Source organism: Podarcis raffonei, chromosome 1 (genome assembly GCF_027172205.1).
Source record: "Podarcis raffonei isolate rPodRaf1 chromosome 1, rPodRaf1.pri, whole genome shotgun sequence".
Lineage (NCBI taxonomy): Eukaryota > Metazoa > Chordata > Lepidosauria > Squamata > Lacertidae > Podarcis > Podarcis raffonei.
This window is the reverse complement of record NC_070602.1, coordinates 73,819,804-73,847,061: the sequence shown is the minus strand read 5'-3', so window position 1 is coordinate 73,847,061 and position 27,258 is coordinate 73,819,804. Positions and strand designations below refer to the sequence as shown.

General features: G+C 45.0%; 2 protein-coding genes across 6 annotated transcripts in view; one reads left to right on the top strand and one right to left on the bottom strand.

Moving 5' to 3' along the window:
* Positions 1 to 481: 481 nt before the first annotated feature.
* On the bottom strand, positions 482 to 4,036 carry ASCL2 (achaete-scute family bHLH transcription factor 2). Its single transcript, XM_053393887.1, has 2 exons — positions 3,186 to 4,036; positions 482 to 1,403 (listed from the first exon to the last, which is right to left on the bottom strand). The coding sequence occupies exon 1, from the start codon at positions 3,963 to 3,965 to the stop codon at positions 3,231 to 3,233; it is 735 nt and encodes a 244-aa protein (XP_053249862.1). The 5' UTR covers positions 3,966 to 4,036; the 3' UTR covers positions 482 to 1,403; positions 3,186 to 3,230.
* A 3,077-nt stretch (positions 4,037 to 7,113) lies between these two features.
* The window catches only part of TSPAN32 (tetraspanin 32), a 37,990-nt gene continuing 17,845 nt past the window's right edge, over positions 7,114 to 27,258 (top strand). The window contains exons 1-5 of one of the 5 annotated variants that reach the window (XM_053393843.1): positions 7,114 to 7,301; positions 17,564 to 17,663; positions 19,522 to 19,642; positions 20,987 to 21,084; positions 24,712 to 24,786. In XM_053393843.1, the coding sequence (XP_053249818.1) occupies positions 17,598 to 17,663; positions 19,522 to 19,642; positions 20,987 to 21,084; positions 24,712 to 24,786 (360 nt within the window). In that variant the 5' untranslated portion in view covers positions 7,114 to 7,301; positions 17,564 to 17,597. Of the gene's footprint in view, positions 7,642 to 11,672; positions 11,843 to 17,560; positions 17,664 to 19,521; positions 19,643 to 20,986; positions 21,085 to 24,711; positions 24,787 to 27,258 lie in introns of those variants that run through there. The other 4 variants (XM_053393832.1, XM_053393873.1, XM_053393863.1 and 1 more) reach the window with 4 other exon arrangements.

Sequence of the window (27,258 nt, the reverse complement as noted above, 5' to 3'; positions counted from 1 at the left end):
GCCACAGATTCTCCACCTTCAGTTTAGCATGACATGATTGAGCATAGCCTCCCCCAGGTCTCCAGGTTCAGAATCTTCCACTTCCACATTTAGTTAATCACAGCTTCCTGGGTTGCCTGAACCAGAAACTCTAACACTAACTATGGGTGATTTCAAGAAGCCAGCATCTAAAACCACAATTTTAAGTTTCCCTCTGGCAATTAACTATAGTTAAGTGTTGATGAGTTTTGACACACTGGACAACACAACAAACTGTGGTTAAGGGAAAGCTTTCCATACCCTGGCTGCATAGGAAAGGAGGGAAGTATACAAGCAGAGGCTAGGCTCATTAAGTGACACTGAACCATGGTTCAATGTGACATCTGAACCCAGATTATGAATATGAATCTAAACAAAGGTAAAAACAGTATTAATCTGCCTCTGTAGCTTTCCCTTTCCCACATCCAAGAGATCAGAATAAGACAGCTATGATAACAAAGGCTATTTATAAATAGATTTTATTTATAAAGTTGATTTACATAAAATAGGATACTCTTTAAAAACTGCATATATACATCTCAACAAATCCTAACAAGTGCATACAAAAATACCTTCAATACATTAAAAATAAAACTTCAGGGTTGTTGTTTTTCTCCAGAGAATTGAACCTTCACACCAGACCCAAAAACAAAATACAAACAAAGTCTTGGGACATCATATTCAATACAAACAGTTTTACACTCCTTTAGTATAAAACGTTAGGAAACTTTATCTAAGTTGTATAAGGTCTCAAAACGTCCTAGCTGGCAGTGTTAAGAAGTCAAGGGTGCAACAGACTTCTACAAATATTTCCTCTCCAATTGCAATTTCTAGAGATTTTTGTACAAAAATAAGTCTTCATATCAACAGTGTTCACACAGGCAGTTCAAGTTACACGTATAAAGTTAATTTCTGACATGGCAATAGTCCCCTTCCCATTCAGAAAAAAGGAAGCATCAAGTTTTAATTATTTCACCCCTTCCCATATAAAAAGTATGCACGTATTAAGTGTGGAAGCCCAGTAATCTCCATCTGCCACTGGAATCAGAAATAAGTTTTTTCATTGGTAATTCAAGAACTCAAGAGGGGGCACCATATACTACTGTACAACAGCAGGTATAATCTTTGGCCCCTATTACCTATTTACATAATTGCACTTTTTTAAAAAGAAAGAAAGAAAGATCACAAGCCACTAGTCTTTTGTTTCATGAAAGAACAATGTCAGATGTCACAAGGATCTGAGCGTTCGATATCCTTTGCAATGAGGCTCACGGGAAGGAGGAAGCATGTTAAATTAAGGGTCCTTGTTGCTCTTCTGCTGCATCTTAACGGGTGCCTGGGACAATGAGGTACTGAAGTTCTACACAGCGCTCCTTTCAGTGTTGCTACAAAAGAAAACAGAAAGGCCATTAGGAGCACATAACTGACAGATCCAGCGGGGCTGAGGGGAGCCATCCAGGGCTTTCCCCCTTGGTCACATAGCTAGACTAATCCATGCAGTGTAGACCTCTTCTACAAGTTCCGTTAAAGCAATTCATGGCGCAGTAAGTCCCATTGAGCTTAGTGTGGCTTGCTTTTGAATACACATACCGTATTTTTTGCACCATAACACTCACTTTTTTCCTCCTAAAAAGTAAGGGGAAATGTCTGTGCGTGTTATGGAGGGAATGCCTACGGGTGGCATGCCTACGGATTTTCCTCCTCTAAAAACTACATGCGTGTTATGGTCGGGTGCGTGTTATAGAGCGAAAAATACGGTATATAGGATTGCACTGTTGCTGTCTATTCTCCAAGCAAAATGTGGTACACATATATAGCATTTCTCAACACACTCACCTCTATTTTGTCAGGAAAACTGGTGTCTTCTAAATCTAGCCTTTTCCTGCTTTCCTTAAGAAAATATAACTGGGCTTGTAAACGGCAGGATTCTGACCAACAATTTCTTGCATGTCAGCACCAGTATGTGAACGTACCTGTACGCAAATTTCACTGAAATTGATAGGACCTACAAAACTATTTAGAACTGGAGGGATTCGACTGCAATCCTATATCCACACCCAAGAGATTGGAGTAAGCCACACTGAACTCTGTGGGCCTTACTTCAGAGTTGTACAGGGCTGCACTCTTAGATATCCTGCAAGGCAAACTCACCCAAAAACATTTTTAACCTATACCTTTCTTCTTTCCAAATGAGAAACACAGGTAAGCAGCAGATACAAAACCCTTGCCAACTCAAACAAAACTCAGGATGAGAAACAATTTGACTGCAAGCGGTATCCATCCTGAGATCTGAATGTTTATGTTAAGTAAAACTATTGGCACAAACCTTTGAAGTGAAGTTGATTTGGGTGGCCCTCCCCATGAAGAGAGCCATATTCAATAGTGCATTAAGACCACCGACACACCAACACTAAGCCCATTTTCATGGTAGCCCCATTCATTTCAGTGGAACTTTAGCACCACTGAATTGCTTCTGCATTGCCAGCTTCAGTCAATTTATTTCAGCCTTCACTGGAAAGTTTCGCATGCAAGCAATATTAAAACATCTGAGTCATTCACATGAATGTCTTGACTTGCAGCGGCCGGTTTCAGTTATTTGGTGCTAACTTCCAGCTACACCGGTCAGTGATGGGCCAGTTGTGTGCACGCTGCCCCTGCCACCCTGGCCAGATCAGCTTCAGATCACCTGTCTGATCATGTGCCAAAATCCCAATCCAGGTTGACAGGAGCGTGCTGCTGCAGCATGGGCATAACTGCCTAACCCTGGCTGACACAGCAATGGAGCAGGGGATTGTTTAAAAACACAGGTTATGCGTGCCATGTGAAGAGAGTTTTACCCTGAAATGACTAAATGAAAAGACTACCACGAAGCACCATAGAACTGTAGAGTTGGAAGGTACCCTGGGGATCATCTAGTTCAATCCACAGCAAGCCAGGAATATGGGGACCAAACCTGCAACCTTGACATTAAGAACTTTCTGACAGTTAAGAGCTGTTCAAACTCAGAAGGTGGTGGGCTCCTTCCTTGGAGGTTTTAAAGCAGAAGTTGGATAGCCTTGGGGATACCTTCCAACCCTACAAGTCTACGAAGAAACACTGGCGCGCTTACGACCTCCTCCCATGCAGCTATACTGCGAAGCATGTCCCGCTGTGTCTCTGCCGCTTACCGGAGAGCGAGCTCCCTCGACGGAGTCGGCGGTGGCGGCTGGGGGTCAGTAGCTGCCGAACCAGCTGGTGAAGTCGAGCAGCTCCTGCTCCTCGGGGCTGAGCGCCCCCTCGTAGCCGCTCTCGTCCGAGGAGTACGCCGAGCGCGGCGAGCCGGGCACCGAGCTGCCGTCGCGGCCGTCGAAGGAGGGCGAGGCGGAAGAATACGAGCTGCCGCTGCAGCCTCCTCCGCCCGCGCAGGCGGCGGTGGCGGCGATGCGGCCGGGCTGCAGGAGCCTGTCCTGGAAGGCGGCGCTGACGGCGTCGTGCTCGTCGAGGAGCTGCTGCAGAGCCCGGATGTACTCGACGGCCGAGCGCAGCGTCTCCACCTTGCTCATCTTCTTGGCGGCGGCGCCGTTGGGCACGTGCTGGCGCAGCGTCTGGAAGCCCAGGTTGACCAGCTTGACGCGGTTCCTCTCGCGCTCGTTGCGCCGCGCCACCGCCGCGGCCCCGCCGACGCCCGCCTGGCCGGCCAGGCCCGGGAACGCCAAGCGCCGCTTGCAGCGCAGCAGCTCCGGCGAGCTGGAGCGCCGCTTGGCGCTCTTGCAGCGCGACGAGGACTGCGCGGCCGGGCCGGGGCCGCCTTTAGCAGCGCCCCACTGCGGAGGCTGCCCCGATGGAGAGGGTCCCGCCTGCAGCCGGAGCGCCAACGAGGAGCCCGGGTGGGCGCCGCTGCAGCCGCCCAAAGGGAAACTCTCGCCAGGCGCCTGGTGCGTGGCCGTCGCGATCGCCCCGCCGTTCATCTTGGGGCATCGATGTTCCCGGCTCTCGGCCTCGGCGCCTTCGCTAAGATCCGGAGTTTGGCGCGCAAAATCGAAGCTGGAGTCGGCGTTCCCTTGGGATGAAAAGGTGAAGGCTGGCTGCGCTGGGAAGGCGCTGGACCCGGGCGCGCCCCGTCCCGCTTGCTTTCCTTCCTTCCTTCGTGCTTTCCTCCCTCCCTCTTGCTCCTCGCGCGCTGCCCAGGCACCTCTGCAGCCAGCGCCTCGCCGCTCTGCCCCTTATCAACACGCGCTGCTGCCGCCGCTCGCGGGCCCCCGGCAGCAGCAGCACGCGACGCGGCGCGCGCCGCACACCCCGCGCGCAACCCCCCGCCGCCCGCTTGGCTCCCGAGCCTCCTCCCACCCAATGGGAAGCTCGCTTGGCAACTTCGCGCGCCCGGCGCGTGGCTCCCGGCCCAGGTTCCATAAACAAGCCCTCCTCCTCGCCAGGCGCACGCGCTGCGCCTCATTTGCATCCCAAAGCGGCCCGGCCGGGGGCTGCGCGAGCGCTTCGCCCAGCACCTGAGCGAGCAGCGCCTGGTCCGCAAGCTCTGTCCCCACACACGACTTAAGGAACTTGGGAGTTCAGCTGCTAACATAAGTAGCGTCTGTATTGGGAGTCTTAATATTGAGCCAGACCCAAGGTGCATGCTCTGCACTGTGTCCACCTGGACCGACAGCTAGGTCCTAGGATTTCAGGGCCTGCTGTGCAGGTGCTACAATGCACTTGGGGCGAGGTGTGCCCCAGTCTTCAGGGTTTCAGTTGCATAGCTGCATAAAAGCATAAGATGCTGCCTTATGCTGAATTAGACCTTTGATCCATGTTTGCTCAGTATTGTTTGCACTGACTGGCAGCAGCTCTGCAGGGTTTCAGACAGGTTGCTCTCCTGGCCCTACCTGGAGATGCTACCTGGAGATTGAGCTAGAGACCCTCTGCATGCAAAGTGGATTCTCTGCTACTGACCCCTTCTCCATAGACTGGGCACATACAACTTTAAATGTTTGAGGTTGTTTTCATTACTTTGGGCACCCAGAAACCCAGATGGTGTGGGGAAATTTCATGGGTACAGCTGTTTTGTCTCGAAAGGGTGTGATACCATATTTCCACTCCATATGCTGATTACCATTTTGTCTTTTTGGGGGTGGGGAGATGCAGAGCGCCAAAGCATTTACATAACATTGATGTCACCCACACACACCTAAGTGTCTTTTCCTCTCTTGTTCAGGTTCAAATGAATGGAAGAATTAACCTGTCCTTTCAGGATCACTTTGTTTAATGTAAATGGAAAAACTTTATCTGGCTGTATGTTCTCTGGCTAAAAGTGATACACAACGATAATAAAAACATTGCCTTCTTGGTCCCCTTTGCAAACTCAGTTCTGTACAGTTGTTTATACAACAACAAGCCCTCTATGCAACACTTATTTAATTGCCACATACAAGTCTTTCATCAGCTGTAGTTTTGAAAGAGGGATTTTTTAAAAGACGATTTGTTGCCAAAATATACTGCATCGCTCTTTTAATCTGGATTGGAACAATCTGGTTCTTTCCCCCTTCTGGCATGAGACAGCAGCGTTAGCAAATCTTGCATTGGATTCAGCACTTGTACTGTGTGGATTGAGAACAATCTAGTGCTTACCCAGAAGTTGGAACCTGTCAGTGTGAAGACCATGAAACTTAAGAGGGCGGCAGATTGCAACACTGGGAATGTTTCTCATTCTGGCCATGGTGGTCTTCAAATGCAGCAGCAGTAAGAAGGTTATTCACCCCTGGTCTCTTACCTGGAGAATTTAACAGAAGACTTTCTTCTGAGCATCATCTCTGCCCCAGAACTGATTTAGCATGGGTTGACGATATCCAGCCTCTTTCTCACAGATGGTTGAAAAGTTTCTTCATGAAAATTTTGTTTGGCTGTGTTTAAACACTAAACAAGGTGTAGAACAGGGCTAGGCAACCAGAGGCCCATGGGCTGGAAGCAGCCCACAGAGGCCGTTTAAACAGCCCATGAGTTGCCGCCGAACCGAGTTGTCCGCTGTGCGAGTCCCCAGGCACTGCGCTAAACGGGCATGGCACGGCATGAGGACTATCTTCCGTGGCTCTGGAAATCACTTCTGTGCATGTGCAGACGCCGGAAATCGCGTCTGCCCATGTCCGTGGTGCTGGAAATCGCTTCTGTGCATGCCTAGACGCCAGAAATCGCTTCTGCGCAGGTGCAATTTTCGGCATCTGGGCATGTGCAGAAGCAATTTCCGGTGCCAAGGACATGCACAGACGCAATTTCTGGCATCACGCTGCGCCTGTCTGGCCCGCAGAGGATCTCTACGGGAGTGATCCGGCCCATGCCCGGTAAGCTTTGCCGACCCCTGGTGTAGAAAATTCACTTTAATTTGGGGGCTCCTTACAACAATTTAAGAGTGGAAAATCAACTTCAGCTTGATTGTTTCACCAAAAGCTCTCCAGGAGGCATCATGTTGAAGAATAAAGTAGCCTATTGGATTTCTGCAGGGAACTAAACTGAAGGCTGTAGACAGAAAGACCACTGATGGCTAGTTCAAGATTGTAGGCTTTTAACAGAGGCAGATTTGACCACTGCTGCCTTAACATATTGGGGAGAGTGGTACCAATTGAATTCCTATAACATGCAGCTTTTATTGTTGTTATTGTTAATTGCATTTGTATCCCACCTTTTTCTCTAAGGACTTCATGTCTCCCCCCTCAATTAATCCCCACAAAAACCCAGTAAGGTAGGTTAGGCTGAGAGGCAACGACTGGCCCAGTGTCACCCACTGAACCTCATGGCTGTGTGGGTTATTGCTGGAGCTTTCAGATGAATCTTTGGGGCCGGGCAGAAGCAGGGCTACCTTTTTGCAAGGAGTACCTATCCTAGAAATCCCAGCCCCACTCCTTGTGGGGGAATCCACACTCATATGTCAAAAAACACAAGTGAGCGTAATTTATTTTGCTTCTTTGAAGTCAAAATTGAGGTTTGCAGGTGTCTTGACCTATCTGCGTACCAACTGTTGAAAAGTACAGAGTGTTACCATTTACACAACAAGTTAAGGTATTTTTGCCTTGCCTAGAAACATTTCACTTATACATGTGCTTATTCATTTATTTTCATGCATATTTATTTTTGCATTTATATCCCTCTTTTCTTCAAATGAGCTCAAGGAGGCCTCCCACCATCATTTTATCGTCACAGTGAAGCAGATTTGACGGGAATATCCAGACTGGCCCAAGTTCACCAAGTGAGCTTCAGGACTGAGGATATGGAGTTGGGTCTTCCCAGTCCCACTGCAACCCAGGAGTCTGGAATCTCAGGTGGGGAAGAGCACATGGCCCACATTGGAACCTGCCTTGTACCAGGTCAACCTAATTGGCCCAACTAACTCAGCATTGTCTACACTGACTGGCAGCAGCTCTCCAGGTTTTCAGCCAAGGTCCTCTCCCAGCCTTACCAGGAGATGCCGCTAGGGATTGAACCAGGGACCCTCTGCTTTCAAGGCAGGAGCTCTACTGCTAGGCTGTGGCCCTTGTCCTCTAGGCCTCTGTCCAGGTGTCAAGACTATCCCGGGTCACACCCCTCCCTGGCCTTGCTCTGTGCCCTCCTCAAGTGCTTTTGCCTGGCTGGAACATGAAATGTGAGCATGCCTGGATGGAGGTAAAAAGGTAAAGGTACCCCTGCCCGTACAGGCCAGTCTTGCCAGACTCTAGGGTTGTGCGCCCATCTCGCTCTATAGGCCGGGGGGCCAGCGCTGGCCGCAGACACTTCCGGGTCACGTAGCCAGCGTGACAAGCTGCATCTGGCGAGCCAGCGCAGCACACGGAACGCCGTTTACCTTCCTGCTAGTAAGCGGTCCCTATTTATCTACTTGCACCAGGGGGTGCTTTCGAACTGCTAGGTTGGCAGGCGCTGGGACCGAGCAACAGGAGCGCACCCCACCACGGGGATTCGAACCGCCGACCTTTCGATCGGCAAGCCCTAGGCGCTGAGGCTTTTACCCACAGCGCCACCCGCGTCCCTTGTTGGATGGAGATAGGTGTGTGTAAAAACTTGTGACTTACACATGGCTGGAATGTAGCCACCGCTGCTAAGGCAAGAGTTGTTATCTGTTGCCCCACTCACTTTTATCGCTAGCATCTGCCCTCTGGAAGGTCATGAACCAGGGAATGTGGCCCTCAGGCTATCAAAGGTCTCCTATCCCTGGGCTACATCTACCAAATATCAGACTTCTAGGACTAGGTCATGGGGAGATAACAGTAATCATTTCAGCATGTGTGTGTGTGTGTGTGTGTGTGTGTTAATTGTACAAGCCTGCCCGTCCATCTGCCTGCTCGTCCAACTACCTTACAAAGTCACTGGGGCAGCTTTACATTTCCTGGCTTTTATGGTGTTTCGCATGACCTTAAATGTTCCTTCACATACTTCAGTTGTCCTCTCTCTGCATGTGCTGAAACTGCATGCACATCCTTTAAAGGGCTTGAGAGAAAGAAAATACTTTCTCCCTCTTTGTGCTCTGTTCACATATACCGTTTTCTAAAGGTGGGCGAGTTTTTCCTCACCATTTCCCTCAGCATCCTATTCATTTAAATTCATTTGAAAATGCCTGGGCCTCTGTTTGGGTTTCTAAGGCACATTTTGAAAACTCCCCCCCCCTTTTTTTTTTTACAAAAACCTCCCCCACACCCACCCGCCCTGTTACTGAGGGGGTTGTGTTTTTGTGTGTGTGGTAGTGGGGGGTGTTTTGTGGGGGGTTTCTCTTGGTTTGGTTTCTTTTAAGCCAGCTACAGTCAAACTTTGTTTCCATTCACTGCAGCCGTCGCGTCATGAATGTTAAGCCTGGCAGACCCAACCGCTCTCCCCGCCTTGCCTCGGCAACCCCTTCCGCTCCTTCCTTTCTTGAAAAGGAGACAGGCCTGGGTTTAAAAGTTTATTTTAGCTTTGATTGTGCATAGCTGCTAATGCATGTTAATCAGCTCTCACAATGCATCCTTGTGAGGCACCAGATAATGCAGGCTTGGGCTGTGGGGGCTTTTTGTTCCCAGGTAATTGTGATGGTGAAGGGGAGCTTGCTCTAATTAATTTAGTTAGTGTATGTTTTGGTGAGGGTAAAGGGGCTCGGTGATTTATAGGGCACCGCTTTTCTTCTCTTGAACAGGCAAACTCCAAAGTGCACATAACCATATTATAGCCAGTAGGTGAAAGACTCTGAATGCACGGAGGCAGCGCCAACACCCCCTGTAATTTTCTGTTCTCTGCGGAGACCGGTTTCTACAGGAAGAGAGGTGCATTTTCAATGCTCGGCTTCTTTGGCCGTCTGCAATCTTACACGCAAAAGAAGATCTGAATGGCCTTGAGACTATTTTTCTCCTTGCTTGCTTTGAACCCGTTCTCAAAAGAATGCCCCTAAGATTCAAATCCTTGGTGGTGGTGTCACACCAGATCTAAAATTCAGAAGGGTGAAATGGAAAGTTCTTATCAGGGAAAGAGTGGTGGGATTTAGTCTTTGAGCTGCTAGTGAGCCAGAGGGTCAGATTGAATTCAACTGAACCCAGGACTCAAATGAACCACCTATGGCTTCTTAGCTTGATTGTGTACTAAAACTTCATTCCGCAAATAGTTGCTTATGCCCCAGCACAATAGAAGGCATACAATCTGTGTCAGAAGTTGCCATTTGGTGGTCTGTGGTACTGTTCACATAACAAAATCTACCATAGAGAAATCAAAAAATCTCAAAAATAGGGGGTCTGTGGCTTGGTTTTTGAAAAACAGGGTCTGCTAATTTGCAGCCAAAATATATTAACTCCTCCTCTGTCTTTTCAGGCAATTTCTAATTCAACTGTGAGCCAAAGCATCTTCCAAAAACACTCCAAAGACAGTTTCGGCTGTTTCTAGATGCCCTGTGCATCCAGCAGCCATCTGATTTGCTTGCACAAATTGGAAAACGCCTTTCCAAGTTTGAGCTCCTCTAGTGTAAAGGTCCCTCTCATTCCTACCTTTCTGCTGCTGGCTTCACATATCACAAAGGGAGGGAAAGAGGGTAAGGTAACAACAGCACAGCCAGAAGGCAGGGTTACTTGCTGGTAAAGATGTTATCCCAAGAAACCTCCCACTTCATTCCCACAAGGCTTTTTCTCAGAGACCTGCTGATGCTGATGATGTACGTTTCCCATTCTCTCGAAGTCATGTACAAGATTTTACACGAGATCAATTAATCCAAGCTAACTGATGCAGCAGCTTCCCACCAACTTGATATTCAGTATGGCTTTAAAGCTATACACTCAGAAGTGTGGTGGAGTAGAAGACAAGAAATAGCCACTTTTCAGTTGGTTACAAAAGAGGCGCTGAAGATGTTGCAGCATTTTGTCAATGCTCACCTTAAACATGAGACAAGCAATATAACAGACACGCACACCCCAGTGCTTCTCTTGCTTTGATTCTAAAGCAAGATAGAGGAGAATTCCTCCCGCCATCTTACCTGGCTTGTTGACCTGCTTTCCAGGCTGCTATTAGGGCATCAAGTGCTATTATGGCTAAAGGACTGAGCATGTCTCTCTTTCTGGCCTTTTCTTTCTCTTCCCTCCTTTCCCCTTGCAATTACCTGGAGCCCTGAAGAAATGTAATTTCCTCAGTGTATCTGATAGTGGCAGGTGTTCACGGGGAAAATCACATTTCCCAGAGTTCCAACTGTTGGGGACAGACAGAGGAGAGAGCCTCCTAACATCTCTTCTGCCATCATAGCCACAGCATTTTCCATGGCAGGAGAACATAAAGCACTTTCCCACTTAGGTCAACAGCTGATCAGGTACATTAAGAAATGACTGGAGTCTTACAAGGGAGTGAATTTGGAGAGTGAGAGTGACAGGTGTGACCAGATTTAGAACATTTCCCAGACATTGGCTACTTTGGTTTTCAATTGCTAGTCCTAATCCAAAATGCGCCTTGGGGAGCTTCCCCATCTCTATTGAAATGTGTTCAGGAATAACTTGGGTTGCAATCCTAACCCCATGTACCTGGGAGTAGGCTCCACAGAATGGAACAGGACTTTCTTCCGAGTAGACACAGACCTGCACTGTAAATGGTAAGATTTGCTCATGGTGAGCAATCATGTGACTGATATGCATCCAATTGCATGTGCTGAGATGGGGGTCTGAGCAAATGTATACGAAAGCTGTATCTAGACAAACAAATGTGTTCATGTGAATGAGCTTCAGCATACGGAAGAAAGTTTGGAGTGGGGTGCAGTGAGACAAAATTTCAAAAATGGAACAGGAAAGGAGGGAAAGAAGACATATATTGGCATCCTTCTGTCTCAGGAGACAATGGAAGAATGCACCTTCAGGGTAAAGTCAAGCAGCTGGAGAGTTACAGTGCCTGCCGTGGCTGTAGAGACCAATATGGGAAAGACATGTTTTATTGCAGCTGGGGCAGATGAAGAAATCCAGTTTTGTACCTACAGGTGCATTTCTTCTCTCTGTGCTCCCAGAGGTCATTTCTCCTCTGTTCATTGATGTGGATACTCAATCTGACTGTCTCCAGACATATGAGATTATCAATATATATTAAATTTATATGCCCAACCATCAAAAACAGATTTTGTTAAAATAAATATGATGAAAAACAGAAAAAGTTTAATAGTAAAGCATGTGACAGGTGCCACGTGATCCTGACTAAGGATGTATTCTCAGATATCTCAAGGGTTGCCACTTGGAAGAGGGAATGCGCTCGTTTTCTCCCGCTCTGGAGGGTAGGACCTGAACCAATGGATTCAAGTGACAAGAAAGGAGATTCCGACTTAAACATCAGGAAGAACTTTCTGACAGAAAGAGCTCTCCGACCGTGGAACAGACTTCCAAGAGAGGTGATGGATTCTCCTTCCTTGGAAGTTTTTAAGCAATATGCCACCTGTCATGCCTGATTTAGTTGAGATCCCTGCATTGCAGGGCGTTGGACTAGGTGTCCCGTGGGGACCCCTTCCAACTCTACGGTTCTATGATTCTATGAGAATTCCTGAAAAAAATCAACAGAGGCCCTTTCCAATTCATCATGTGCAAGTGTGGAAGCAAAACTGATGAGGGGACATGTTTCTTCAGCCAGTTACAGTGCTCCACCCTTTCATATCTCTTTGCCCCTGTACTTTCTTTGTAATCTCTGTGTAAACAGTGGCGTAGCGTGGGTTATCAGCACCCAGGGCAAGGCAAGTAATTTGCGCCCCCTAACCCATGGATTTGCGCCCCCAACCCATGGATTTGCGCCCCTAACCCTAACCCCCAGATGTTGCGCCCAGTGCGGCCGGGCCCCCCTGCACCCCCCACGCTACGCCACTGTGTGTAAATGCAACATGTGACAGGATGTCATCACACTGTACACTGCCCCACCCCAGGAGCAACACCAGATGTTGTGAGGTGAAGCAGGCAACAAACCATAATGATGTGACAGTACACATTTTGTTGCCTAGACATGGCATGAAAGGAGGAGAGAGGCATGGAGTCGTTGCGTGACAAGCTGCAGCTGCTGAAAATCCTGCCCTCTTGTGGACCACTGGTATGAAATTTACAGCATGCAATGCCTTAAGAGAGAATATTATGAAAATGATATACAGGTGGTACATGACACCAGTCAAGCTTGCAAAAATATATCATCTGCCCGATAATAAATGTTGGAAATGTAAAGAAAATGAAGGTACATTCTTTCACCTTTGGTGGACGTGCCCAAAGATTAAGGCTTTCTGGGAGATGATCTATAATGAAATGAAAAAGGTATTTAAATATACCTTCCTGAAGAAACCAGAGGCCTTTCTCCTGGGCATAGTCGGCCAATTGGTGCCAAAGAAGGATAGAACTTTCTTTATGTATGCAACAACAGCAGCAAGAATACTTATTGCAAAGTATTGGAAGACACAAGATTTACCCACCCTGGAAGAGTGGCAGATGAAGGTGATGGACTATATGGAATTGGCGGAAATAGCTGGCAGAATCCGAGACCAGGGAGAAGAGTTGGTGGAAGAAGATTGGAAGAAATTTAAAGACTATTTGCAGAAATATTGTAAAATTAATGAATGTTAAAATGATGCTGGATTGAAATTAAGTGGCATTAGCAACAAGGTTAATAAGAATATGCAAAAATGGATTAATAATGGATGAAAATATATACCTATAATATGTTAAGATATAGAGTTAAGATAAATGAAAGAGGGTAAGGATTTGCTGAATTGATTATGTAAATGGGAATACAAAAAGGGGGGGTGTGAGGAGGTCAAGGAAACAAGTAAATGAGCTTAAAGATATTAAAAAATGGATTTGTTTTTAATTTTTTTCTTATCTATTTGTTTTTTGTATTTTGTATTTTCCTTTTTTCTATGTTTTTTTGTATTTTTCCTTATTTTTTCCTTTTTTATGCTTTCTTTTTATTCTGTAAACTTCTGTTTTTTGTAAAACCTTAATAAATATTTTATATATAAAAAAAATGAAAATCCTGCCCTCTTCTGCATCCAGCCACCCTAAAACAGATTTATTCATCTCTGGGTTTTTAAAAATCATAATAATACTTGTACATATTTTGGAAGGTGCCATTGTTTAAATCCCTGAAGCACAATATGATGACAAGCTGCACCTGCAGAATTTCCCCCAATTGTGAACACCAGTATTGACAGTATAGAAGCCCAAATGTTGAAATATGGCCATCGCCAGCATAAATTATACGAGGACCACAAACTCGCCATGCATCACATTCCCCTGTTCCATGTAGATAATGCAGCTTAAGGTCCTGTTCGGAGAGCTACTACTGCAGTTGAACAGAAGAAACAAAAATGCTTCTTTTAGTCTCTGAGGTCCTCTAGTGGACAAAGTGAATTGACTCCCAGATTTCCTTTAGGGTCTAAAACAGGGGTGCCCAAACTTTTTTCAAAGAGGGCCAGATTTGATGAAGTGAACATGCATGAGGGCCGACCAAAGTAGTACCTCGGGTTAAGAACTTTGCTTCAGGATGAGAACAGAAATCGTGCTGCAGCGGCGCATTGGCTCCATTAGCTAAAGTGGTGTCTCAGGTTAAGAACAGTTTCTTTTTTTTTTTTTTAATATTTTTATTAAACAATTTTTATAATCATACAGACAAAACATACATAAACAAACAAAAGACAAAACCAGAACAAAAAAAAAAAAACAAGTACCATTTCATATCCTAATTTCTTAAACCTTTCTTCTTCGACTTCCTCATGCCTCCCGTTTCTGTATTCCAAATTCTAGTCAATTGCTCAGCAAATCTTCCCTTATTTTAAGCTAATCATCCTTATTCTCCTTATCTTAACCATTACTAATAGTAACCATTTACTTTAGTCCAACATCATTCTAACTGTCATTGATTTTATAATATTTCTTTAGATAGTCCTTAAACTTTTTCCATTCTTCTTCCGCTGCTTCTCTTCCCTGGTTTCGGATTCTGCTCGTCATTTCTGCCAAGCCCATGTAGTCCATCACCTTCATCTGCCATTCTTCCAGAGTGGGTAGATCTTGTGTCTTCCAGTACTTTGCAATGAGTATTCTTGCTGCTGTTGTAGCATACATAAAGAAAGTTATATCTGTCTTTAACACCCCCTGGCCGACAATACCCAAGAGAAAGGCCTCTGGTTTCTTGGGGAAAGTATATTTAAATACCTTTTTAAGTTCATTATAGATCATTTCCCAGAATGCCTTAATCTTCGGGCACGTCCACCAAAGGTGAAAAAATGTACCTTCCTTTTCTTTACATTTCCAACATTTATTGTCAGGCAAATGGTAAATCTTTGCAAGCTTGACTGGGGTTATGTACCACCTGTATATCATTTTCATAATATTTTCTCTTAAGGCATTACATGCCGTAAACTTCATCCCGGTGGTCCACAACTTTTCCCAATCAGCAAACAAAATATTATGACCAATGTCCTGAGCCCATTTAATCATAGCTGATTTAACCGTTTCATCTTGTGTATTCCATTTCAGCAGCAAATTGTACATTTTTGACAAATTCTTAGTACTGGATTCTAACAGTTCGGTCTCTAATTTTGATTTTTCCACCTGGAAGCCAATTTTACTATCCAATTTAAACACTTCGTTTATTTGATGATAATGCAGCCAATCTCTCACCTTCCCTTTTAATTTATCAAAACTCTGCAATCTCAATTTGTCCCCTTCCTTTTCCAAAATTTCCCAATACCTTGGCCACTTCGGTTCCATGTTTAACTTTTTAACTGCCTTAGCTTCCATTGGCGACAACCACCTTGGGGTTTTATTTTCCAGCAAATCTTTATATCTGACCCAGACATTTAGTAGTGCTTTTCTGACAATATGGTTTTTAAAACTTTTATGTGCTTTAACCTTGTCATACCACAAATATGCATGCCACCCAAAAATATTGTTAAAACCTTCCAAGTCCAAAATGTCTGTGTTTTCAAGAAGCAGCCAATCTTTTAGCCAGCAGAAAGCTGCCGCTTCATAGTACAGTTTAAAGTCTGGCAGGGCAAACCCCCCTCTTTCTTTTGAATCCGTTAATATCTTAAATTTAATTCTGGGCTTCTTGCCCTGCCAGACAAATTTAGATATATCTTTCTGCCACTTCTTGAAACAGTCCATTTTATCCATTATTTGTAATGCTTGAAACAAGAACAACATTCTTGGCAATACATTCATTTTTATAACTGCAATTCGACCTAACAAGGAAAGCTTCAAGTTTGACCAACTCTCTAAATCTCTTTTCACTTCTGTCCAAGTTTTTTCATAATTGTCTTTAAATAAGTTCACATTCTTAGCTGTCATATTCACACCCAGGTATTTCACTTTTTTAACCACAGTCAACCCCGTCTCATTCTGAAACCTTTCTTTTTCAACCTGTGTTAAATTTTTCTCCAATACCTTTGTCTTTAACTTATTCAATTTAAATCCTGCCAATTGACCAAACTCTTGGATTATTTCCAAAACTCTTTTCGTACTAGCTTCTGGCTCTTGCAATGTAAGTACTAGGTCATCTGCAAATGCTCTCAGTTTGTATTGTTTAGCTCCGACCTGAATCCCTTTAACCAACTGGTCCCTCCTGATCATATTAAGCAAAACCTCCAGGACCGAAGGGTTAAGAACAGTTTCAGGTTAAGAACAGACCTCCATAACGAATTAAGTTCTTAACCAGAGCTGAGACTACTCCCATGGGGGCCGGATTAAATCAACCGGCGGTCCGGATTAGGCCCCCAAAACAGACTTTGGACATGCCTGGTCTAAAAGTTTAGGTTTTGTTGTTGTTTAGTCGTTTAGTCGTGTCCGACTCTTTGTGACCCATGGATCAGAGCACGCCAAGCACTCCTGTCTTCCACTGCCTCCCGCAGTTTGGTCAAACTCATGTTCGTATCTTCAAGAACACTGCCCAACCATCTCGTCCTCTGTCGTCCCCTTCTCCTTGTGCCCTCCATCTTTCCCAACATTAGGGTATTTTCCAGGGAGTCTTCTCTTCTCATGAGGTGGCCAAAGTATTGGAGCCTCAGCTTCAGGGTCTGTCCTTCCAGTGAGCACTCAGGGCTGATTTCCTTCAGAATGGAGAGGTTTGATCTTCTTGCAGTCCATGGGACTCTCAAGAGTCTCCTCCAGACGTGCATAGTGGGACTCCCTGAAATATCAAAACAACCTCCTCTTGGAAGGTGGTGTAAGATGACACTATAGAGAGAAGGAAGAACATAAATTTTAAGTCAATGTAAAGAAGAAAATATATTGTAATACAGAAACACAAACCACTCTCTTATCTGCCTTTGTGTAGCCCCTGCCTCACCCTTTAAGATCTTCTGCCTCTACTTCTTCCCATGTTCTCTGTGTTACTTCTGACATCATCTTGTTTCTGAACCTAGCGTGCAAAGTACCCTTCCTGTCTACCTGCCTGTTTCTTTTTTTCTGTGGACGAACTTCCTAGATAAGATTTTGAGTCAGCCCTCAGACTCTGGCAAATGTCCTGCACTATATCTATCATGGCTTCCTTCCTCCAGAATGGTATCATCCTGCCAATTCATATAGTGCCCCCAGACATTGCAGTGCTTTGTATCTGCATAAACAAGTTCCAGCGAGGTTCCATTTTTAAACTAGGTTTGATTTGTTTATTGCATTTCTGTCCCACCTTTTCCTCCAAGGAGCTCAAGGTGGTGTATACATGGTTCCCCTCTTCTCATTTAATCTGTGAGGTGGGTTAGGCTGAGAGGCAGTCAGTGGCCCAAGGTCACCTTGTGAGCTTCGTGGCCAAGTGGGGATTGGAACCCTGGTCTCCCAGCTCCTAGTCCAGCACTCTAACCACTACACCACAGTGGGTGAAAATGCTTGTCATGTATGCACAGACATACATGTCTCTCTATGTATAAATAGCATTGGGGGGAAAGTTCATGGGGAAACTTTTTACATTTTGTGAGTTATCAAAATGAAACTCTTGGAGAAGCACAAAGTCAGTGCAATCATGAGTAACTGTATTAGGGGATAGTGGGTAAGTACTAGCACTACATTTCCCAAGATGCAGTGGGGCAAGCACCTCCTGTAAGTCAAACCTTCTTTCTAAACAGACTCTTTTGCAACTTCTCCAGCAGAAAGATTGCCAGTAAGTGGTGAGAAGAGGAAGGCATGGGGCAGAGATACCGGGTCCGAGCTGTGAAGTGTCAGCTGCTGGTGGCGAGCTTCTTTGTGATGGTAAGAGATTGTGCAGGAAAAAAACGCCAATTTGTTATTAGATGTGGGAATTTAATTTCATAAAGAAAACAATGGAATGTAATTTTTAAAATAGATACTGGGAGCGTGTAGTTAAACTGCAAGACTTAACAATGTGTCTCGGGGGTCTTATCAATCCTTTACAGCACTGCTGGCTCTTATCCGTAGGTTTGTGGTTTCTCCATTTGTCTTTCTAAATGTGGTGAGAAAAGCCCTTGAGAAATGTCACACCAGCAGATGTTGCAGCCTTAACACAGTTGCTAAGAAAGAAAAGTTAATTTAATATGGTGAATATGCAGTTAACTTATTTACCTTTAAAAAAAAATGTTGTGAAAGGATAGTATATCAACTGTTTCTGAAGTAAGCCTCGTTTCTGATATCTTGGGAGATAAAGCTCTGGAAAGGCATTTATTTTGGACAGAGAGTCCTCTGTCTTCTTTTTTTAGATATTATATTTCATATCATTAGTGGAAGTATTTGAGAATTTGTCACTGGTGCAATAAAATTCACCCTGCAGGGCTGCAGCTTGGACTGTGAGTGAGCACACCTCTGTGCAAAGCCTTCTGCTGTGAGTTGTGTTGGGGACTAAGAGTTAAGAAGCTGCAAGGGGTTGAGGTCCTATTTCACCTCAAGGGCTCGTCTTCCTTCTGTCGGCTGGGGTGGGTCCCATTAGTTGCCTCCGTTGTCCGAGCTGACTTTAACGTCAGCGTGATGATTCACAGGCCTGCGGCTGCGACTGAAATTATGCAAGGCAGCCGATCAGAGCTACTTCCCATTCTCTCTTTATTCAACTGGCCAGTGTGTAAACTCCCCTTGTTCCCCTCCACCTTCACTTGCCGTAGTACTACGATGGCAAGCCAGAGAAAAGCTCCAGCTTTGACTACTGTGAAGTCAGACCCCATCTCTTTACCTGACGCCTCAGGTGATGCAATTGAAGGTTCCTTTTCCTTTGCTCTGCAATTTTCTTTTTACCTGAAGTCAAGACATTGCTGGCTGTTGAAGTAAATCTGTTTTGATCTGGGACGCTGCTGTGTTTTTACATGCTGTTTGATCGATTCTATTCTGATTGTACGAAGGAAACTATATAATGTGGATGAGGATGATTACGGTAAATATTTGTATCCACTCTTCTGCTCACAGGCCACCCAGAGCAGCTTACAATGTAGACAAATTAGCAACAACATCAGGGCAACAACAACACTAATATAATCTAAAAGCAGCAATCACAACACACATAAATTTCAAACAGAAATTGAGCATTAAAAGCTCATTGAATTTTTTTAAAAAAACCTTTTCAGGTGCTTTTAGATTTCATTATTGAATTCTTTCCCTTTGGAGTTTAGTAATTGGCAGTGGCTAAACTAGGGGCCTCAAGCTTTGGCGGCCTGGGGACACATTTGGAAATCGAATAAACTAGCACAAGCACCACAAGAACACCCATTTGACAGAAGAAAAACTGGAGGTTCTCAGAGCACCACCACCACCACCCACAACCAGGCAGAACACCCACACAGACCCAAAAATGAATGAATGAATGACTAAATAAATGTCAACCCATGCCCTGCAAAGCAGGCACTCCTCCCTAAAAAAAATCTCATTTTAATTTTTTTTCTTTTTGAAAGGAGGAACAAGGAACCGTAGCAGGCACCAAAAGTGTGTCTGAGAGCACCACGCACCCCAGGGCTAAACTATATACACTAGAGTGGCTTTAGAGCCTATTTTAAAACCTTGTACATAAAGAATAATATAAAATGGGCCAAAAGGTCATAGCTGCTGCCCGATTTGTGTGCTTTCCCTTCTGTTCCAGCCTGCCCCCCCTTGACTTCCTCTCTCTTTTCAGGTGCTTGGGGTCTCCCTCACCATACTGACCATTATCACCTACTATGGGAAGCACTTCACCGTCATCAGTGAGGTCTCTTTGGAGAGGAACCTCTACAAAAGAACTTTGCTTCACCGTGGAGGCAAGTTCTGGGCACTGGATTCAAGATTTCTATATCTTGTTGTAAGAAACAGTTAAAACTGGCCAGTTTGGCTGCTTAAGTGGGGCTTTGTTTGGGTTCATATTTCCTTGCCCTTCCTCCCCCTCCCCCATGTTATTAAGGTTATTACATAACTTTAATGGAATTGTTAGCATGGAACTCAAGGTAGCACCAAGGCAGTGGTTCTGTTAGCACAAGCAGTTCTGTTTGCCTCATGGGAAGACCCCCTTCTCTTCACCCTGCATGTTGTTCTGAGGGTTCCCCTGATCCTCCAGAGCAAATCTGGGGAAGGTTGGGGAGTGAGTAGAGGGGGAGAGCAGGGGAAGCCCCATGGCACTAGTAGGAATTCTTGTGCTGGCTTCCACTAGCAGAATGGGTTAGTTGAATCCATCCCCTAGGCTTTGTTTTCCTGATGTGGATGGAATTCTAGATCCTATATTTTTGGCCTCAGCCATTTTTATAGTTGCAAGTTTGTTATTTGCGATATAGGCCATAACATCGAAATGGCTGCATGGGAGAAGGGTTAACCTAAAACAAGCAGTTAAAATGATTATGAAGAGAAAGAAAAGAATAACTTAAAAGGGGAGTAATGTGGGAAATGCAGTATAAAAAACTGAAATTAAAGAAGCAATCACAAAGGGGGGGGGGAGTCAAATGTATAACTGCATTGGATTATTTGTGAGTTCTGTGTTTGGTATTCGTATGCTTATAAACTTTTGTAAAAACAAAAAACCCAACTTTAACAGTCCCGAGGACTCTAAAATGAAAGAAAGCCATGTGTGGTGAGAATTAGACATGGGGTATGACGTGTCTTGTACACAGAAAATTGGGGATGGTAGTGCCTATAATCTCTGGAGTGTCCCCTTCCATATATCATGTCTGAGCATCAGTGTTCCTCTGCTCAAGACCATAGGATGGTGACAACCAAATTTCCATCTCTTCACTGGAAGATTGATAATTCTACTGGCAACCTCTTGACTTACCTGCCTCACTTAATGATTATTGTAAGCAGCCCTGGGTGTTTGTTTCTTAGACACAAAGGCAGGGCAACATTGTTTTCAAGGGGGAAAATACCAAATAGTCCCTTCATACAACTGCTATAATCCAGCTGCTTGGGAAAATAGGTTGCATATTAGAATGTGGCGCATGGGAGCAAAACTCCTTGGCTGCAGAACAGCTTTGCTTACAACAAAGAAAGTCTTGCTGTAATGTAGATTTCAACTTTGGGAAGGTTCCTGCCTACAACTGGATAGTCAGAATTCAGCGGAGAACTTCTTACATTGACAATATTTTGGCCTACTCACTTGTACACCTCCCTTTCCTCAGTTTTTTTTGCTGGGATATGCCTGAGCATCCTTCTGATCGTCGCTGCCCTACTGAGTGTTGTTGCCACAGTGAGAGAACTGGAGAGTGCCATGGCAGCGGTAAGTAGGGGCACAGCATGGGTCTGAACTGGGGACTGGGTCCCTAGATGCTGTTGGAAACAGGGGTGGACTAGGCAGGCCTTAGGTCTGTTTCGACAGGCCTCTTCTTGCGCTCTTATGGATGCTGCAAGCTGCTTACCCTACAACTCATTGAAAGTGTTGCGTGCACCCCAGACTCCTAATTGTAAGGAGCTATGAAAAGTTCTTAAAACAAGCCCTTCAGTTTTCATTAACTGCCGGCAAAGATAAACAGTGATACCTCTACTTACGAACGCGATCTGTTCTGGGGTGCCGTTCGCATGTGATGCGTAATGCGGTAGAGTGATCTGCACATGCGCGAAGCACACAGATCAATAAGCAGCGAACCCGGAAGTAAACACTTCCAGGTTTGCTGCGTTCATAACATGAAAAAAACGCAACATGAAGCAAACACAACTCAAGGTATGACTGTCTAAGAATTTTAAATTGTTCACAGGAGACATAGCAAACGATGCAGCCTGTAATTTTGTAACATTGTCTTTATCAGCACAAATGTGTTGCACCAGATAGGAGTGCTATCAATGAAACTGGACAATTGGAGATAGGCATGCTATCCATTTTCACATATACTAAGACAATCTGATATCAGGAACGGCCCGGCGCAGCCTCTGATGTACATAACAGAGCAAGATACAGAGGCCATCTCATGCAAAGAGATGCTTCTGGCCTGATACTCTGTTTCTCACATCTAGCACCTCCAAAGCAGCACACGAGTGGAACTTCCATCTCACAACCCGATAGGCGTGTATGTAGCACTTTCAAGCATGTATAGCACAGCAAGAGGAGGGTACACAGAGATTGGGCTTGGGATAGAATTAACCTAAGCAGGGCCAACCTGGCCATGAGGCAAGGTGAGGCAACCGTATCACGCGAGAGAAGCCCAAGAAACGGTGACCTGCCACTTCCGGCAAGATCTCGCAAGATCTTGCCAAACTCTCAAGTGATCTTGCAGAGTGGAACACGCTGTCACCACCACTACATCCCTTGTGATTCCCAGCAACTGCTATTCAGAAGCATTCCACCTCTGGCATTAGAGGAAGAACAAAGTCATTGCAGTAGAATTCCTGTCCCCCACCCCTGCATACTGTACCTGCCCATTCCTGTCCACTTCCTCTGTGAAGGAAAAAACATTATATATAGAAATCTGCCCTCAGATGATGGCAAGCAACCAGTAGTAAAGTAGGCCTAATATAATTTGATTTTCAGAAAGTGTTGGTGCCTGCTGTCTGAGTGGAGAAAGCATTTATCTTTTGCTTTTCTCAGAGTAGGAGGACAGGGAAAGCCCTGAACGTTACTGAGTCCATTGGTGTTTTTTTCCTGCAGTGGAATATCCAAATGCACCTAAAATGTTAGTTAATTGGAGCATGTTCACTTCTTTCATTCAGCATTGTCCAAAGGACCGCGTTAGTAAATATAAACTGAGTAACTCCGGCTTGCAGAGATGGGAGTGACTAAGACTGTTGATGTCTTGGCCCTAGGTTACTTGAGCCAGGGGGTGGAAATAGAAACCTTATTGCATTGCTTCCAGATTGCCTGTTTGCTGAGCATTCATTCTACTTTGTTTGAAGGAAGGTTGTACCATGTCACATCAATCAATTGCTACTGCACCCTCTCCAGTGCATTTCCCAATCACTTTCCTTACTGCAAAAGATTTGAGGTTGCTTTTTTTTAAGTAGGCTTGCTGCACAAGGGCACTAAAGCCACTTTGTGTAGCCTAAATGTTCTGGCATGTGTCTGAAGAATAAGCTAGCATCCTCTTTGCAGCCACAGGAGAGCTCAGTTAATACCACCTCCTAGATTCCCCCTCTCCTCTTTGTCCAGATGTTGTCACTGTCATATATGGGCAGAGTGAGGGGATCAGTGTCATAGAGGGCCCTTCTATTTCCACAGTCATAGTGAGTTGGGTGCATCTAACCAGGTAGCTGGTTTTTTTTCAAGGTATGCTTCAGACCCACTAACCCACCTTGGTTATCACTAGTGTAAATACACCACAGACTCTTAATAGCTAGAACATTCTCCCCCAACACCAACATGATGCCACCTTTCTCTGTTGCCAAATCAAAACCTACTTCAGGCATAGGCAAATTGTGCCCTCCAGACGTTTTGGGACTACAACTCCCATGATCCCTAGCTAACAGGACCAGTGGTCAGGGATGATGGCAATTGTAGTCCCAAAACATCTGGAGAGCTGAGTTTGCCTATGCCTGACCTACTTCTTCCAGGAAAACTTTCACTTAAACTGGGAATGGGGGACATGTGTCCCTCCAGATGCCATTGGACTACAACTCCCATCATCCTTGACTGTTTTCCATGCTGTCTGGGACTGATGGGAGTTGGAGCCCAGCAGCATCTAGAGAGCCATGGGTTCCCCATTCATTAACTTAAGCCCTTAGTCCTCCTCTTCAACAGGCTGCTCTCCTTGTGTGTGCCTGCATATTCATCACCTGTTTTATATTCCTCTCTCCTTCCCGTCTTTCTGTTTATGTTCCTCTGCACAGCATGATTCTCACTGATGGTGCTGTATAAACAGATGATCCCAAATAATCTATGTGGGGAAAAGGAAATCAGGCCCATATTGCTAGACATGATATTTGCTGTTATACCACTAGAGGGCACATAGTTCCTTTCAATTAAAACACACTCCTCAGACTAACCACATTTTCCTGCACTGAATGGTGTTCACCGTTTCGGCTTGTAAAGTCAATTAGTTTAAATATGTTGCACTTTGCCGATCCAGTAAGCAATGTTCTCTTGACTCCTGTGCAGTGAAGCCTTCTGGGTGCAGCACATGCATGAGGGAAGAGGCAGGTTGGGTGCTGGATGGGATTATATGTGAGGGGGAAAGAGGACAGGGGCTGAACAGGGTTGTGCTTGGCAATGATGAGAGAGAAATGAGAGAGAGAGAGAGAGAGAGAGAGAGAGAGAGAGAGAGAGAGAGGAGGGACAGAAAGAGGTGGCGTGAGAAAGGTGGGAAAGAGGAGGTAGGGGTGTGATAGGGTAGCATAGAAAGTCAGGGAACAAGAACGGGAAAAGGTGGAATGGGTGATACGCTTTGTGGAGCAGATTGCCAAGGTGGTGCCCTCCCATTTGCCCCAGACAGCATGACTAATAGTCAGGGAAGATGGGGGATGTAGCCCAAAACATCTGGAGCACACCACATTGGCACCTCCTGTTGTAGAGCATGCAGCAGGCATGGAGAAGCCCACCGACTGAAGGGTAAGGTAGGTGAGCAAGATCGTTGCTTCATATGTGTGCTGGGATTTACTAGCCAGAAGGCCTCATATATTTTGATCTTGCTTCATTTGTGCAGCTGTCAGTAGGTATCGCAGCTGCTCTTTATAGCAGTGGTTTGTATTCTGTCAAGGCAGCAGAGATGCTATGAGCACTGAACCTCCTGCTTCATAGATGTAGAGATAGCTGTGTGAAACTACAATAGTGGAAACCTCAATCGCAGCACTATACTCAGTTGGTTAGAGCTCTGTTGATAACACCAAGGTTCATTCTCCACAACTACATATTTGTGTGTTGCAGGGGTTTGGCCTAGATGATCCTCAGAGTCTATTCTAATTGCCTTCTGTTTCTCTTTAGGTTTTTTTCTGTTTCGGAGTGGTTTTCTGTGCGTCGGTAAAGGCCACGTATTGGTCAATTACTAACGGTATTGTGGTAAGTAGAGCTTCATGATGAAACAGCAGGGAAAGTGCTACATGGTTGAAACACAGCAATATTGGTTGTCTCAAAATGGCGGTGAAAGATGATGGGGTTTGTAATCCTGCAGCACCTGGAGAGCCACCCCAGGATTAGGAGGTCCTGGAGGAGAGAAGGTATGTCAGCTGCAATACCACTGGAGCAGCCTAAAATAGGGGCCCATATCCAGCGGTCCTCGTTGTCCACCAACCCCTGAGTATCAGAATCAGTGACCAATGTGAGAGGGTGGAGGGGAACTAAAAAAAGTTAGATCTCTAGATCAGAGCTATGTTTTTCTTTTCTCAAAGGATGCTTGATGCGTGTAAAGTACTGAATCCAAAAAGGTTAAATATGCTTGCTTCAGCTGCTTCAAATCACATATCTATCCATGCTTCCACTGTAGTGAAATTGCATCCATTGAGAGAAGTGCTGGGAGCTCTCTGTTGTGTGTTGGCAGTCTGATCCCATAGCCAGATAAATGGCAAGTTCTATGTGTTCATAGCAGAAGACAGGATCAGCAGAGTGAAATCCTAAAGTATATTTGCTTGATAGTGATTCTCATTGAAAACTCCTGGGACTTACTTCCAAGCAAACATGTAGAATGAGAGTGTTACCAGATGCGCCTGAAACTGACAATTCAAATGCATCTTTTGAAAGAGTATCAACATGCCACTGAAATACCTTATGCTAATAAATAGTTCAGAAAGAAATGGTTCACAAATCAGTGGTTCACAATCACCTCTCTGGTTCAGTACTAAAATAGGATTGGTGGCGATACTAAAATAGATCTCGATCTCTAGATCCATGTTCCTTGCCACAATTGGCAGCTGAAAGCATGACAGATCTAGTATTACTCATGCATTTTATGTGTTGCTAAGTAGCAAGCTGCACTTTAGAGATAAGGCTGTGGCCAGCTGTGTGGATGACAAGAGTTATCAGGATAAATACAAGGTGTAAAGAAGCTGTGTCCATGTGTTCGTAGCAGAAGACAGGATCCCACAAAGCTCTGCTTGTATGCTGTCATTGCCTGTAAACGCTTACAAATAAACGAAAACTGGCCCAGAATTATAATGCTGTTGCAGGAATATATAAACACAGGCTCTGCATGCAGGAAAAATATGTGCCATGGTATGTTGACACAATGCCAAGCCACTGGGCGAGACCATCCACAGCTTCAGAAGCATGGCTCTATTGAGATGCTGATGGCATATACCCATCTCCACTTCTGCATAGTAACAAGAAGTTGGCTGAGGGGTATTAAAAACAAACAAACATTGAAACTGAATTTTTAAAAAGGTTGTTCGATATTAGAGGGTATGTGCGCCATTTTTGGAAAGTGGGCTGGGGAACTGGACGTTGCATTCGGTCAATCAGCAGTACATGAGACAATGCGGAGACCCCAAACATATGAAAAGCAGGTTCCACTAAAAGAGAGAGTCTCTCAAAATGCTTGGATTCTTCACTCAGAACTAGGGCAAGAGGACTTGTAGGGGAAAGCAGCCCGTGGAAGGATCACTCTCCTAGAAACAGGCTAATCAGGTGAACAAATCATCTAAATATCAGGAATCACCTGCATCTTTCATCAGACAACAATGAGGCCCTCCTCCCTTTCAAATTCTTGAGCAAAAGTATGATCCTTTGACCGCCCCAAAATAGGTGTCTCCACTTCTTACTGCACTGGGATCTCCGATGGACTGTCTGACATTGTGCTGTGATTAATCCCTGGCGAGTCTACAGAAGCTTCTGAAATACTGTAATGAATGAGATATTGCCTTCAGAGCTGTTGTGCTCGATTCTAGTGGCAGTCCAGATGGAAAGCACATGGGATTGCTGAATATTAAAACAACAAGCAAACAGATGATCTGGCATCCCAGCTAATAATCCATCTCTCGCTGACAGCTGCTAATATGGAGAGCTTTTTGTAAGCCATTGCTTGAGTATCTAATAGTGGCTGTTTTGGCCCATACAAGCAGTGTTCTGCCACAAGGGAATTAATTATCAGAAAGCACTCTAACTTAATAGATTATGAAGCGCTCCATTTATCTAGGGATAAGAAAGTTACGCCTTAAATCCAACTGCATTCAATAATGCTGTTCCTCAGTCGGTGATAGCTAAGGTCAGTGGATTCACCTTATATATTCCACTCCTATATTTACCTGTCCATACAGGTACAGGTGGGTCGAATGGAACAATTACATTTCCGGGGCATCAGTTCAGCGTTGCTTGGCTTTATCTTTAGATTTTTTGGGTAACTTTTGTGTTTCTTTGTGTTTTAAGCCAGTGGTTCTCAAACTTGGAGGTGGATTATAGTTTGCAGAGTGAGAGCAATGTTTCCCAGGAGGCAGCAGGCAGAGCTAGATACACTTTCCTCCCAACTAAGGTTGAGCATTGCAGTCATTAAAACTGTTATGTTTACTACTGAAGCTTCAGAGAAGGATGGGACATATGGGA

Bases quoted from the DNA above. Each gene is read 5' to 3' on its own strand.
- ASCL2 (XM_053393887.1), bottom strand. From the start codon at position 3,965: ATGAACGGCGGGGCGATCGCGACGGCCACGCACCAGGCGCCTGGCGAG.